This window comes from Hemitrygon akajei, chromosome 16 (genome assembly GCF_048418815.1).
Source record: "Hemitrygon akajei chromosome 16, sHemAka1.3, whole genome shotgun sequence".
Classification (NCBI taxonomy): Eukaryota; Metazoa; Chordata; class Chondrichthyes; order Myliobatiformes; family Dasyatidae; genus Hemitrygon; species Hemitrygon akajei.
Window position 1 is genome coordinate 93611197 of NC_133139.1, and position 13218 is coordinate 93624414.

The window sequence follows — 13218 nt, forward strand, 5'->3', positions numbered from 1 at the left end:
AAACAGGCCATTCCGGCCCTCCTAGTCCGTGCCGAACTCTTAATCTCACCTAGTCCCACCTACCTGCACTCAGCCCATAACCCTCCACTCCTTTCCTGTCCATATACCTATCCAATTTTACCTTAAATGACACAACTGAACAGGCCTCTACTACTTCTACAGGAAGCTCATTCCACACAGCTATCACTCTCTGAGTAAAGAAATGCCCCCTCGTGTTTCCCTTAAACTTTTGCCCCCTAACTCTCAAATCATGTCCTCTTGTTTGAATCTCCCCTACTGTCAATGGAAACAGTCTATTCACGTCAACTCTATCTATCCCTCTCAAAATTTTAAATACCTCGATCAAATCCCCCCTCAACCTTCTACGCTCCAATGAATAGAGACCTAACTTGTTCAACCTTTCTCTGTAACTTAAGTGCTAAAACCCAGGTAACATCCTAGTAAATCGTCTCTGCACTCTCTCTAATTTATTGATATCTTTCCTATAATTCAGTGACCAGAACTGTACACAATATTCCAAATTTGGCCTTACCAATGCCTTGTACAATTTTAACATTACATCCCAACTTCTGTACTCAATGCTCTGATTTATAAAGGCCAGCGTTCCAAAAGCCTTCTTCACCACCCTATCTACATGAGACTCCACCTTCAGGGAACTATGCACTGTTATTCCTAGATCTCTCTGTTCCACTGCATTCCTCAATGCCCTACCATTTACCCTGTATGTTCTATTTGGATTATTCCTGCCAAAATGTAGAACCTCACACTTCTCAGCATTAAACTCCATCTGCCAATGTTCAGCCCATTCTTCTAACCGGCATAAATCTCCCTGCAAGCTTTGAAAATCCACCTCATTATCCACAACACCTCCTACCTTAGTATCATCTGCATACTTACTAATCCAATTTACCACCCCATCATCCAGATCATTTATGTATATTACAAACAACATTGGGCCCAAAACAGATCCCTGAGGCACCCCGCTAGTCACCGGCCTCCATCCCGATAAACAATTATCCACCACTACTCTCTGGCATCTCCCATCTAGCCACTGTTGAATCCATTTTATTACTCCAGCATTAATACCTAACGACTGAACCTTCTTAACTAACCTTCCATGTGGAACTTTGTCAAAGGCCTTGCTGAAGTCCATATAGACTACATCCACTGCCTTACCCTCGTCAACATTCCTCGTAACTACTTCAAAAAATATTCTGAGACTGTGTCCTCTAGTCTTAGACTCTTCCATCATAGAAAATATCCTCCCACATCCACTCTATCAAGGCCTTTCACTATTCAATCCATTTAATTCTGGAATCATTTTCATGAACTTTCTTTGAACCCTCTCCAGTTTCTAAGCATCCTTCTACCAAAGTACATGACTATACACTTCCTGACATTGTATTCAATCTGCCATTTATTTGCCAATTCTCTGAATCTGACTGTCTTTCTATAGCCTCTCTACTTTCTCTCTACTACCTGCCCCTTTACCTATCTTCATATCATCTGCAAACTTTGCAACAAAACCATCAATCCCATCATCCAAATCATTGACATATAACATGAAAAGAATCGATAACACCACAGAATCCTGTGGAACACAACAGGTCACCGGTAACCGAGCAGAAAAGACTTGCTTTATTCCCACTGCTTTGCATTCTGCCGATCAGCCATGCTAGAATCTTTCATGTAATACCATGGGTTTGTAGCTTGTTAAGCAGCCTCATGTGTGGAAACTTGTCAAAGGCTTTCTGAAAATCCAAGTACACAACATCAACTGATTCTCCTTTGTCTATCCTGATCGTTGTTTCTTCAAAGAATTCCAACAGATTTATCAGGCAAGTTTTTCCTTTAGGAAGCCATGCTGATTGTGGCTTATTTTACCATGTGGCTCAAAGTACCCTGAAAGTTTGTTCTTGATAATCAACTCCAACATCTTCCCAACCATTGAGTCAATCTAACTTGCCTCTCATTTCCTTTCTTCAGCCTCTTTCCGTTCTCAAAGAGTGGAATGACATCTGCAATTTCCCATCTTCCAGAAAATAGTGATTCTTGAAAGATCATTATCACCGCCTCCACAATCTCTTTAGCCACCTCCTTCAGAAACCGAGGATGTATACCATCTGGTCCAGGTGACTTATTTATATAACCATATAACATGTTACAATTACAGCACAGAAACAGGCCATCTTGGCCCTTCTAATCTGTGCCGAACGCTTACTCTCACCTAGACCCACTGGCCCGCACTCAGCCCAACACTCTCCATTCCTTTCCTGTCTATATACTTATCCAATTTTACTTTAAGTGACAATACCGAACCTGCCTCTACCACCTCTACTGGAAGCTCATTCCACACAGCTACCACTCTCTGAGCAAAGAAATTCTCGCTCTTGTTACCCTTAAACTTTTGCTCCCTAACTCTCAACTCATGTCCTCTTGTTTGAATCTCCCCTACTCTCAATGGAAAAAGCCTATCCACGTCAACTCTATCTATCCCCCTCATAATTTTAAATACCTCTATCAAGTCTCCCCTCAACCTTCTACGCTCCAAAGAATAAAGACCTAACTTGTTCAACCTTTCCCTCTAACTTAGGTGCTGAAATCCAGGTAACATTCTAGTAAATCTTCTCTGTGCTCTCTCTATTTTGTTGACATCATTCCTATAATTCGGTGACCAGAACTGTACACAATACTTCAAATTCGGCCCTACAAATGTCTTGTACAATTTTAACATTACATCCCAACTACTATACTCAATGCTCCAATTTATAAAGGCCAGCATACCAAAAGCTTTCTTCACCACCCTATCCACCTTCAGGGAACTATGCACCATTATTCCTAAATAACTCTATTCTACTGCATTCTTCAATGCCCTACCATTAACCATGTATGTCCTATTTGGATTATTCTTACCAAAATGTAGCACCTTACACTTATCAGCATTAAACTCCATCTGCCATTGTTCAGCCCACTCTTCTTACTGGCCTAAATCTCTCTGCAAGCTTTGAAAACCTACTTCATTATCCACAACACCACCTACCTTAGTATCATCTGCATACTTACTAATGCAATTTACCACCCCATCATCCAGATCATTAATGTATATGACAAACAACATTGGACCCAGTACAGATCCCTGAGGTACACTACTAGTCACCAGCCTCCAACCTGACAAACAGTTATCCACCACTTACTCTCTGGTATCTCCCATCCAGCCACTGTTGAATCCATTTTACTACTTCAATATTAATACCTAATGATTGAACCTTCCTAACTAACCTTCTGTGCGGAACGTTGTCAAAGGCCTTACTGAAGTCCATATAGACAACATTCACTGCTTTACCCTCGTCAACCTTCCTAGCAATCTCTTCAAAAAATTCAATAAGAGTTGTCAAACATGACCTTCCATGCATAAATCCATGCTGACTGGTCCTAATTGGATCCTAATAATCCAGATAATTATATATACCATCTCTAAGAATACTTTCCATTAATTTACCCACCACTGACATCAAACTGACAGGCCTATAATTGCTAGGTTTACCTTAGAACCCTTTTTAAACAATGGAACCACATGAGCAATACACCAATCCTCCAGCACCATCCCCATTTCTAATGACATTTGAAATATTTCTGTCAGAGCCCCTGCTGTTTCTACACTAACTTCCCTCAAGGTCCTAGGGAATATCCTGTCAGGATACAGAGATTTATCCATTTTTATATTCCTTAAAAGCACCAGTACTTCCTCCTCTTTAATCGTCATAGTTTCCATAACTTCCCTACTTGTTTCCCTTACCTTACACAATTCAATATCCTTCTCCTTAGTGAATACCAAAGAAAAGAAATTGTTCAAAATCTCCCCATCTCTTTCGGCTCCACATATAGCTGTCCACTCTGATTCACTAAGGGACCAATTTTATCCCTCACTATCCTTTTGCTATCAATATAACTGTAGAAACCTTTTGGATTTATTTTCACCTTACTTGCCAAAGTAACCTCATCTTCTTTTAGCTTTTCTGATTTCTTTAAGATTCTTTTTACATTCTTTATATTCCTCGAGCACCTCATTTACTCCATGCTGCCTATATTTATTGTTGATATCTCTCTTTTTCCTAACCAGGTTTCCAATATCCCTTGAAAACCATGACTCTCTCAAATCTTTAACCTTTCCTTACAACCTAACAGGAACATAAAGATTCTGTACCTTCAAAATTTCGCCTTTAAATGACCTCCATTTCTCTTTTACATCCTTCCCATAAAACTACCTTCAGACATTTCCATTTCCATGGATCCTTCTCTCTATTAGTGGTAACTTCATGACCTCTGACACCTGGAACTTCCACCATACTGCTAGTGTCTTTCACAGTGTAGACTGATACAAAATACTTATTCAGTTCATCCACCATTTCCTTGTTCCCTATTACTACCTCTCCAGAATCATTTTCCAGGAGTCCAATATCCACTCTCGCCTCTCTTTTACACTTTATGGATCTGAAGAAACTGAAGAGAAGATGTAATCATTATGGTTTGTAAAATATTGCTGATTTATGTTTGTGCTTCAGAGAAATAAAACTGCTGGTCTACTTGATTTATATGTGACTCTGGACATGGTGTAATATGATACGTTCTTAATTGCCCTGTGATTTCCTGTAGAAAGCCAAATGGTTCAGTGGCCAATTAGGATTGAGTGTTAAAGTCAAGCCTAGTTTATTGTTATAGGCACAAGTATGGCAGGGGACGGGACAATGGAAACATTATTTGTAGCACCATTACCAGCAGATAGATTTAAAAAACATGAATAATACATATTTTTTCTGGCGCAAGTGGAAGGAGGGGCGATGCTTGCGCTGCTACTTGAGCATGGGATGGAAGAGTGGGGGATTTGGGGTTCTGATGTTTCTGTCATTCATTCTTTGGGGATTGTTCTGTTTCATAGATGTCTGTGAAGAGTAAGAATTTCAGGTTGTGTACTGTATACATTCTCTGATATTAAATTGAACCATGGAACCATGGAGTTATATAAGGCAGTAAAAATAAGTGCAAAGTGAGATGTTAGAGCAGCTACAAAGTTTGAAAGTAAAACTTATTATCAGAGTAGTACATACTTGTCACCACATACAACCTGAGATTCTTTTTCTGCAGTCATATTTAGCAAATCTATAGAACAGTGACAGTAAGCTGTAAACATCAGGAACTGTTCATTGTAACAAATTGTAAAAATACAGATATGAATAAATAGCAATAAATAAAAACATGAAATAATATAACATACATCAATATAACAAAATAACAGAGTCTGCTAAGTTAACAAATTTCACGTGAAATGCAGGTGTTAATAAACCTGATTCTGATTCTGAGTTCTCTGAAATGTTGTATCCACAGTTTGTATGGCTAGAGAGCTATGCGTCAGACATGGTTATAAGCAAGACAGGGGACTATATTGTCTCCCCTACCTGTTTACCCTGTATGCCTTGTACTTTAGATAAAACACGGAGTCATGTCATCGGCAGAAATTTTCTGATGACTCAGCAATAGTTGGGTGCATAATGGGAACACAGGTGGATGAATACAGGGCCCTGGTGGAGGACATTTCAAATGGTGCAGGTTGAATCATCTGCAACTCAACATCAGTAAGACAAAGAAAATGGTAACAGACTTTAGGAAGACCAAGCCTGCACTGCTTGCTGCTACTATTGATAGTGAGGACGTGGATGTGGTGAGGACCTACAAATACCTGGGGGTGCACCTGGATGACAGACTTAAGTGGAGCACCAACACAAAGGCTGTGTACAAGAAGGGCCAGAGTTGCCACTACTTCCTGTGGAGACTGAGCTTCCTTGGAGTATGCAGGCCTCTACTTAACATGTTCTACCAGTCTGTTGTTACTAGTACAATTCTCGGTGCAGTGGTGTGCTGGGTTAATGGCATCAACATGGGTGAGGCTGACAGGCTCAATAAACTGATTAGAAAGGCTGGCTCTCTTATAGGAGTCAGACTGGACATGCTGGGAGCTGTGGTAGAACAAAGAACCCTACAGAAAATCCTAGCAATTCTGGACAATTTTTCTCACCGTCTGTGTGCCACCTTGGCTGAACAGAGGAGAACTTTCAGTAATAGGCTAGGACCACTGTGCTGCTCCAAAACATGTTAAATGAGGTTTTACTTACTCTCAGCCATTAGACTCTATAATGAGTCAACCTATAGCTGGAGAAGTGATGACCTGCCTCCTATTAACTTCTATGTACTAGAGATCTGTTCAAACTCTATTTCTCTGATTCACCCTGCTATCACGGACACTCTGTGCAATGTTGTGCAATACCATCATCACTTCTTATCTGGAAGGTGTGAAGGTGCACCCATTACTGTAAAATATTACAGTAATTCTTGCATTGCCATCTTATCAATGTGAACTTGTAAATCTTGTAAATGCTGTAATCTTTGGCTCGCAAATCTTGTACGTCTTATATTTAAGCAAACTTTTTTTAATATTTGTATATCCATACACTTGTAGTGCTACTGTAACATTGTAATTTCCTTTGTGATCAATAAAGTATCCGTCTATCTATCTATCACAAATTAAGGCATGATTTGATCGATGAAAGCAAGGCCTATATTGTGATCTACTACAGACCCATGGCTGTTTGTTTCTAATTCAACCACCTACAGGCAATGTAGGGAGTAGAGAAGTTACGAGCAGAAATCAGCTACATAGAACTTGGCCAATAATTATGTCATGGGCTAAAACAGCCCCATGATGGGTCATCAGATGCAGTCAGAATCTCCGGCTGGAAGTGAGAGGTCAGAGCACAACTTCCTTGCTGATACATGCCTTGTAAAGGCAGCTGCCTCTTGCATCACAGAGGAAATGTTGTTGATTAACTAAATTAAGAAGCCATGTGTATTCTTCTATTTTTAGGGCTTTTTTAAGCGCACAGTTCAGAACAACAAACACTACACCTGTGTGGAAAACCAGAACTGTCAGATTGACAAAGCCCAGAGGAAACGTTGTCCTTACTGTCGATTTCAGAAATGTCTGACTGTGGGGATGAAGCTGGAAGGTATTTATGTATTTCACACTTGTTTTTGTGAAGAGCAGTAACTGGTGGTATAGTGGCATATTAGTGAGGTGCCAGACCAGTAGCAATGGTTCTGGACCATTGACACAGGCAGCGATCTGAATCACTAGGAAATTTAAACTCCAGTAATTAAGTAAATCTGCAAGTTAATGTAAAAAAAAACTATTCTTTCAACCTTTAATTGATATGGGATTATTTAGTTAAAATTCCCAGTAAATTTGCCATATTTACCAACATGGAATTTGTGCAGAGCAGAACCAGGTCTCCTGCCCCTTTACTTCCCTTCTGACCCTCTTGCCCATCTACATTAATCACATTTTCCTTCAATAGGTTTATATCCTTCTATCTCTTGACCATTAAGTATATGCCCAAATGCCTCTTAAATATGGTAATTTTGTGTGTCTGATTCTAAAATCTCCTCTGGAAATGTGTTCTAAATATGAACTGCTCTTTGCGCAAAACAAAACAACCATCAGATACCCTTTTGGTACTACTGCCATGGGGAAGTAATTCTATCTCTCCTATATATATATATATATTCCACAATCATATATACCTATATATGCATCCCATAATCACATATACCATAATCCGGTCATTCCTAAGCCTATTTTGCCCAACCTATCCAAACTTTCCCAATAACTGAAGTCCTCCTCTCCCAGTAATCTTCTCTGCATTCCCCCTATGCAATCACATCCTTCCTTCAGTGTGGCAACCAGAACTACATTCCAGACCCCAAAAGTGGTCCAACCAGAACTATATGCCAGACCCCAAAAGTGGTCCAACCAGAACTGTGTTCCAGACCCAAAACGTGGTCCAATCAGAACTACATTCCAGACCCCAAGGCTGATTCAACCAGTGTTTTGTAAACTTGCACCATGATGTCCCAATGATTATGTTCTATGCCATGGCGTATGAAGCTAAGCATGCTGTATATCTTCTTCCCTGCCCCTTAGACCTGTGCTGTCACTGTCAGAGAACAATAGGCTTGAACATCAAGGTCACTGTGTTCCTTAATGTCCCCTAATGCCCTATCATTCACTCTGTATGCCCTACTCCTTTTAGATTTCCCAAAATAAGTCAATTCTTTTCAATTAATTTAATTCTGCTAGCATTATGCCCAACTTTCCAGCTGATCTACATCTTGATACAGCTTTAGACAAACTTCCTTAGTCTCATAAGAGTACTAATTTTCATGTCCATAAGACCATAAGACATAGGAACAGCAATTAGGCTACAAGGCCCATCGAGTCTTCTCTGCCATTCCATCATGGCTGATTTATCATCCTTCCCAACCCCATTCTCCTGCCTTCTCTCTGTAACCTTTGATGCTATTACTAAACAAGAACCTATCAATCTCAGCCTTAAATATATCCAATGTCATCTACAGCTGCCTGAGGCAATGAATTCTGCAGATGTACCACCCTCTGCCTAAGGAAATTCCTTTACAACTCTGTTTTAAAAGGATGCCTTTATGTTCTGAGGGTGTGCCTTCTGTCGTAGACCCTCTCCACATCCATTCTATCTAGGCTGTTCAATAGTAGATAGGTTTCAATGAGCTCCCTCTTCGTTTTACTTTCACCAAGCATTACCCCTTTTTTTCCAAGGATATTCTTTTAAACCTCCTCTGGACCCTTTCCAATACCAGCATATCCTTTCTTAGATAAGAGGCCCAAAAGTGCTCACAATGCTCCACATGCAGTCTGACCAATGCCTTATAAAGTCTCATTTTTTCATTTAGACACTTGCATCCAAAACTATACTGTCTTTCCATTTGATTACAGCTGATTGGTAGCAATTCCTTCTCTAAGCAATGGCATTGTGAAAATTAGTTTCCCTTATCATTCTACTTGAGTACTGGAAGGATGGAGAGTCACAAGTCAATCCTAAATCCTCTTTGCAGGCAAGATACCTTTGGTAACCTTACTAGAAGGTAAAGACCACAGACCATAAGACATAGGAGCAGAATTAGGCCATCTGGTCCATCGAGTCTGCTCTGCCATTCAATAATAGCTGATCATTTTTTTCTATCTCCTCCTCAACCCCAGTTCCTGGCCTTCTCTCCGTAGCCTTTGATGCCATGTCCAATCAAGAACCTATCAATCTCTGCCTTAAATTGGAAAAAATATTTGTAAGAAGGTTAAATGTTTTGTTATAAAATCATAATATACTCTGTGAACAGCAATATGGTTTCAGAAAAAAAAACAGAACCACTACAATAGCATTAATAGATTTTGTAGAAGAAATATCAAACACTATAGAAATAAATGAACACACAGTGGGAATATTCCTTGATCTAAAAAAGCATTTGACACCATTGACCATAAATTATTATTAACAAAATTAGAAAGATATGGTATTAGAGGGGTGGCACATGACTGGTTAAATAATTATGTGGAAGAGAGTTATCAGTATGTACATATAAACAATTCGAATTCAAAATTTTTGAGGGTAACTTGTGGGGTTCCACAAGGTTCAGTGCTTGGTTCATTGCTGTTCATTTTGTATATAAATGATATATGTATGGTCTCTCAGACATTAAAATGTATGTTACTTGCTGATGATACAACTATATTTTGTAGTGGGAAACATCTGAAACAACTTTTGGATACAGTGGAGAAAGAACTAAAAATTATAAAGAAATGGTTTGATACTAACAAATTATCACTGAATCTAAGTAAAACTAAATTCATAATATTTGGAAACTGTGCACCAAACTCATATAGTAAACTTAGAATAAATGATGTTGAAATTGATAAGGAAACAAAATTTTTAGGGGTGATAATAGATAGTAAATTAAGCTAGTAACCACAAATAAATTATTTTAAAGCAAAAATGTCAAAATCTATTGCAATACTGTACAAAGCAAAAGATTTTTTAAATCAGGAATCTTTGTATACATTATACTGTTCACTTATAGTCCCATACATGAGTTACTGTGCAGAGGAATGGAGAAATACATACAAAATAAATACAAATTCAATTTTTCTACTTCAAAAGAAAGTTATACGAATTGTAAATAAGACAAGTTATTATGAGCCAACCAATCCACTATTTATTCAACTAAACACTTTAAAATTCAGAGATTTTGTCAATTTTAAAATAATACAAATTATGTATGAAGTAAAAAATGGACAGCTACCACAAAGTATCCAAAGGTTGTTTAAAATGAGAGAAAGTCAACATGATTTGAGAGGAACGTGTATATTTCAAAAACAAAGGATAAGAACAAATGTTAAAAATCATTGTATTTCAGTCAGGGGGATAAATCTATGGAACAGTTGTAGTAAGCATTTTAAAAACATGCACTACACTTAACAAGTTTAAAAAATTATTTAATAAACAAATATAGAATACATGATTTAAAATGAATGGGAGTAATGTAAATAAATGATATTTGGAATTGGATTTTGTGTTAAAAGATTATGAATTTTTTTGTTTTTGATGTGATGATTGACACTAAATATGTTGTTGTATAAGTAAGAGGGGTAGGCATAATAAGCTGTAGCTTCAGCCTAAACCCTTTCAGTCTGTTTTTTTAAAAATCTATGTTTTTTGTTGTAATTTTGTCCAATGAAATCATCGTTGTAAATGATGCTTTTTGTTATGTTTGTATTGAACAAAATAAATTAATTTCATTCATTCATAAATACACCCAGTGACTTGGCCTCCATAGCTGCATGTGGCAACAAATTCCACAAATTTCCCACCCATTTGGCTAAAGAAATTTCACCATATCTCTGTTTTGAAAGGGCAATCCTCTATCCTGTGCCTGTGCCCTCTTGTCCTAGACACTCCCATCATGAGAAAAATCCTTTCCACATCTACTGTCTAGGCCTTTCAACATTCAAAAGGTTTCAATGAGATCTCCCCTTATCCTTCTAAATTCCTGCAAGTACAGACCCACAGCCATCAAACGTTCCTCATATGATAACCCTTTCATTCCTAGAATCATCCTTGTAAACCTTCTCTGGACCCTCTCCAATGCCAGCACATCTTTTCTAAAATGCAGGGCCCAAAACTGTTATAATATTCAAGGTGAGGCCTCACCAGTGCCTTATAAAGCCTCAGTATCACATCCTTGCTCTTGTATTTTAGACCTCTTGAAATGAATGCTAACATGGCATTTGCCTTCCTCACTACCGACTCAACCTACAAGTTAACCTTCAGGGTGTTCTGCACAAGGACTCCCAAGTAGCTCTGCATCTCAGATTCCTGGATTTTCTCCCCAATTAGAAAATAGTTGGCTCCTTTATTTCTACTACTAAAGTTATTGACCATACATTTTCCAACATTGTGTTTCATTTGCCACCTTTTTGCTCATTCTCCTAATCTAAGTCCATCTGCATCCTACCTATTTCCTCAACACTACCTGAAACCTCCACCAATCTTCGTATCATCTGTAAACTTGGCAACAAAGCCATCTATTCCATCATCTATATCATTTATATACAGCACAAAAAGAAGCGGTCCTAACACTGACCCCCGCAGAACACCACTAGTCACTGGCAGCCAACCAGAAAAGGTTGTTTTTATTCCCACTCACTGACTTCTACCAATCAGCCAGTTTTTCTAATCATGTTAGTAATTTTCCTGTAATATCATGGGTTCTTAACTTGGCAAGCAGATTCATGTGTGACACCTTGTGCCCTCTGAAAGTCCAAATATACAACATCCACTACATCCCCTTTATATATCCTACTTGTAATCTCCTTAAAGAATTCCAGAAGGTTCATCAGGCAGGATTTTCTCTGAAGGAGATCATGCTGGCTTTGTACTATCTTGTCCTGTGTTACCAAGTACTGCATCATCTCATCCTTAACAATTAATTCTAACATTTTCCCAACCACTGAGGTCAGGCTAACTAGTCTATAATTTCCTTTCAGCTGTCTTCCTCCTTTCTTAAAGAATGGAGTAATATTTGCAGTTTTCCTGTCCTCTGGCACCATGCCAGAGTGCAATGATTTTTGAAAGATCATTTCTAATGCCACCACAATCTCTAACGCTACCTCTTTCAGAACCCTAGGGTGCAGCTCCTCTGGTTCGGGTGACTTAGGTACTTATAAAGGAATAGACTGAGTATTAATCATATGTTAAAAGAACGTAACATAAGCAGACATCTGGCCTCAAATGTTAGATAGTACAAGATATCCATAAACTAAGGGAACATTTTTTTCCTCATTTATCTCACAGTTTGTGGGATTATGTGGCAGATCATTCCTTCTTTTTCCTACTTTTCTTTCTGGAATTCTCTAACAGAATCTGGGCTGCTTTAGACCACCATGAGACAGGTTCATTTTGCCTTACTGATAATGTGCTGTTGTACTGATGCAGTCCTGCTCTATATATATGAGGAACATTGATTCAGACTTTTGAGGTATAAGTTTACCTGAAGAACCAATAGTTGAAGCTGCCATCTGTGGGATCATGATTGAACACTGCTTAGTCAAAATCCCACCTTAGATCAATGTTGTCAGTGTTCTACCTAATGTCTGACTCCATACATCCAATCCCAACTGATCCACCACCTCTACTGGGATTGTGGGATTAGCTCTAAAGACTGAAGATCAAGAACAGACTATATTCTTGGGTATTTCACATTTAAAGATGTCTTGTAGGGCATTGTGTATCCCCCTCCAATAGTCTTTGATAACAGGGCAGTCCCAAAAAATATGATAATGATTTACATTTTGATTTCCACAATTTCTCCAGCAAACAGGGAGGTTACTATCATAATGGGATTTCTGACAGGGTGTAATAAAATATCTTATCAAGTTTTTCCATCCAAACACCCTCCATTTCTGTGAACTGGTACACTTCCATTGATACCTCCATATTATTGTCCATTCTTCCTCAGATATAATTATCCCTCCTTCCTTCTCCCATTTTGTTTTAATGTATGAAGTTGAATGTGTTTTAAGATTTGACAACCCCTTATACATGCTTGAAATGATTCTACTACCGTTATCTGAATTATATGCTTTTCGAAATAGCTCTATCAAGCATATACGGTACTTGCCTTGGTTACATTTTTAAGCGTCTTATTAACATATTGTCACATCTGTAAATACCAATAAAAATCTTGTTTTTCTAATAAGTGTTTCTCTTTCAGCATTTCAAAACTGAACAGTGTTCTTTCTTT

General features: G+C 38.4%; 1 protein-coding gene across 4 annotated transcripts in view; it reads left to right on the forward strand.

The window, feature by feature from the left end:
* LOC140740299 (nuclear receptor subfamily 5 group A member 2-like) overlaps nucleotides 1–13218 on the forward strand; it is a 125546-nt gene that overhangs the window by 77850 nt on the left and 34478 nt on the right. For all 4 annotated transcript variants that reach the window (XM_073069449.1, XM_073069453.1, XM_073069452.1 and 1 more), the window contains one exon: nucleotides 6917–7058. In XM_073069449.1, coding sequence (XP_072925550.1) covers nucleotides 6917–7058 — 142 coding nt within the window. The remainder of the gene's footprint in view (nucleotides 1–6916; nucleotides 7059–13218) is intronic.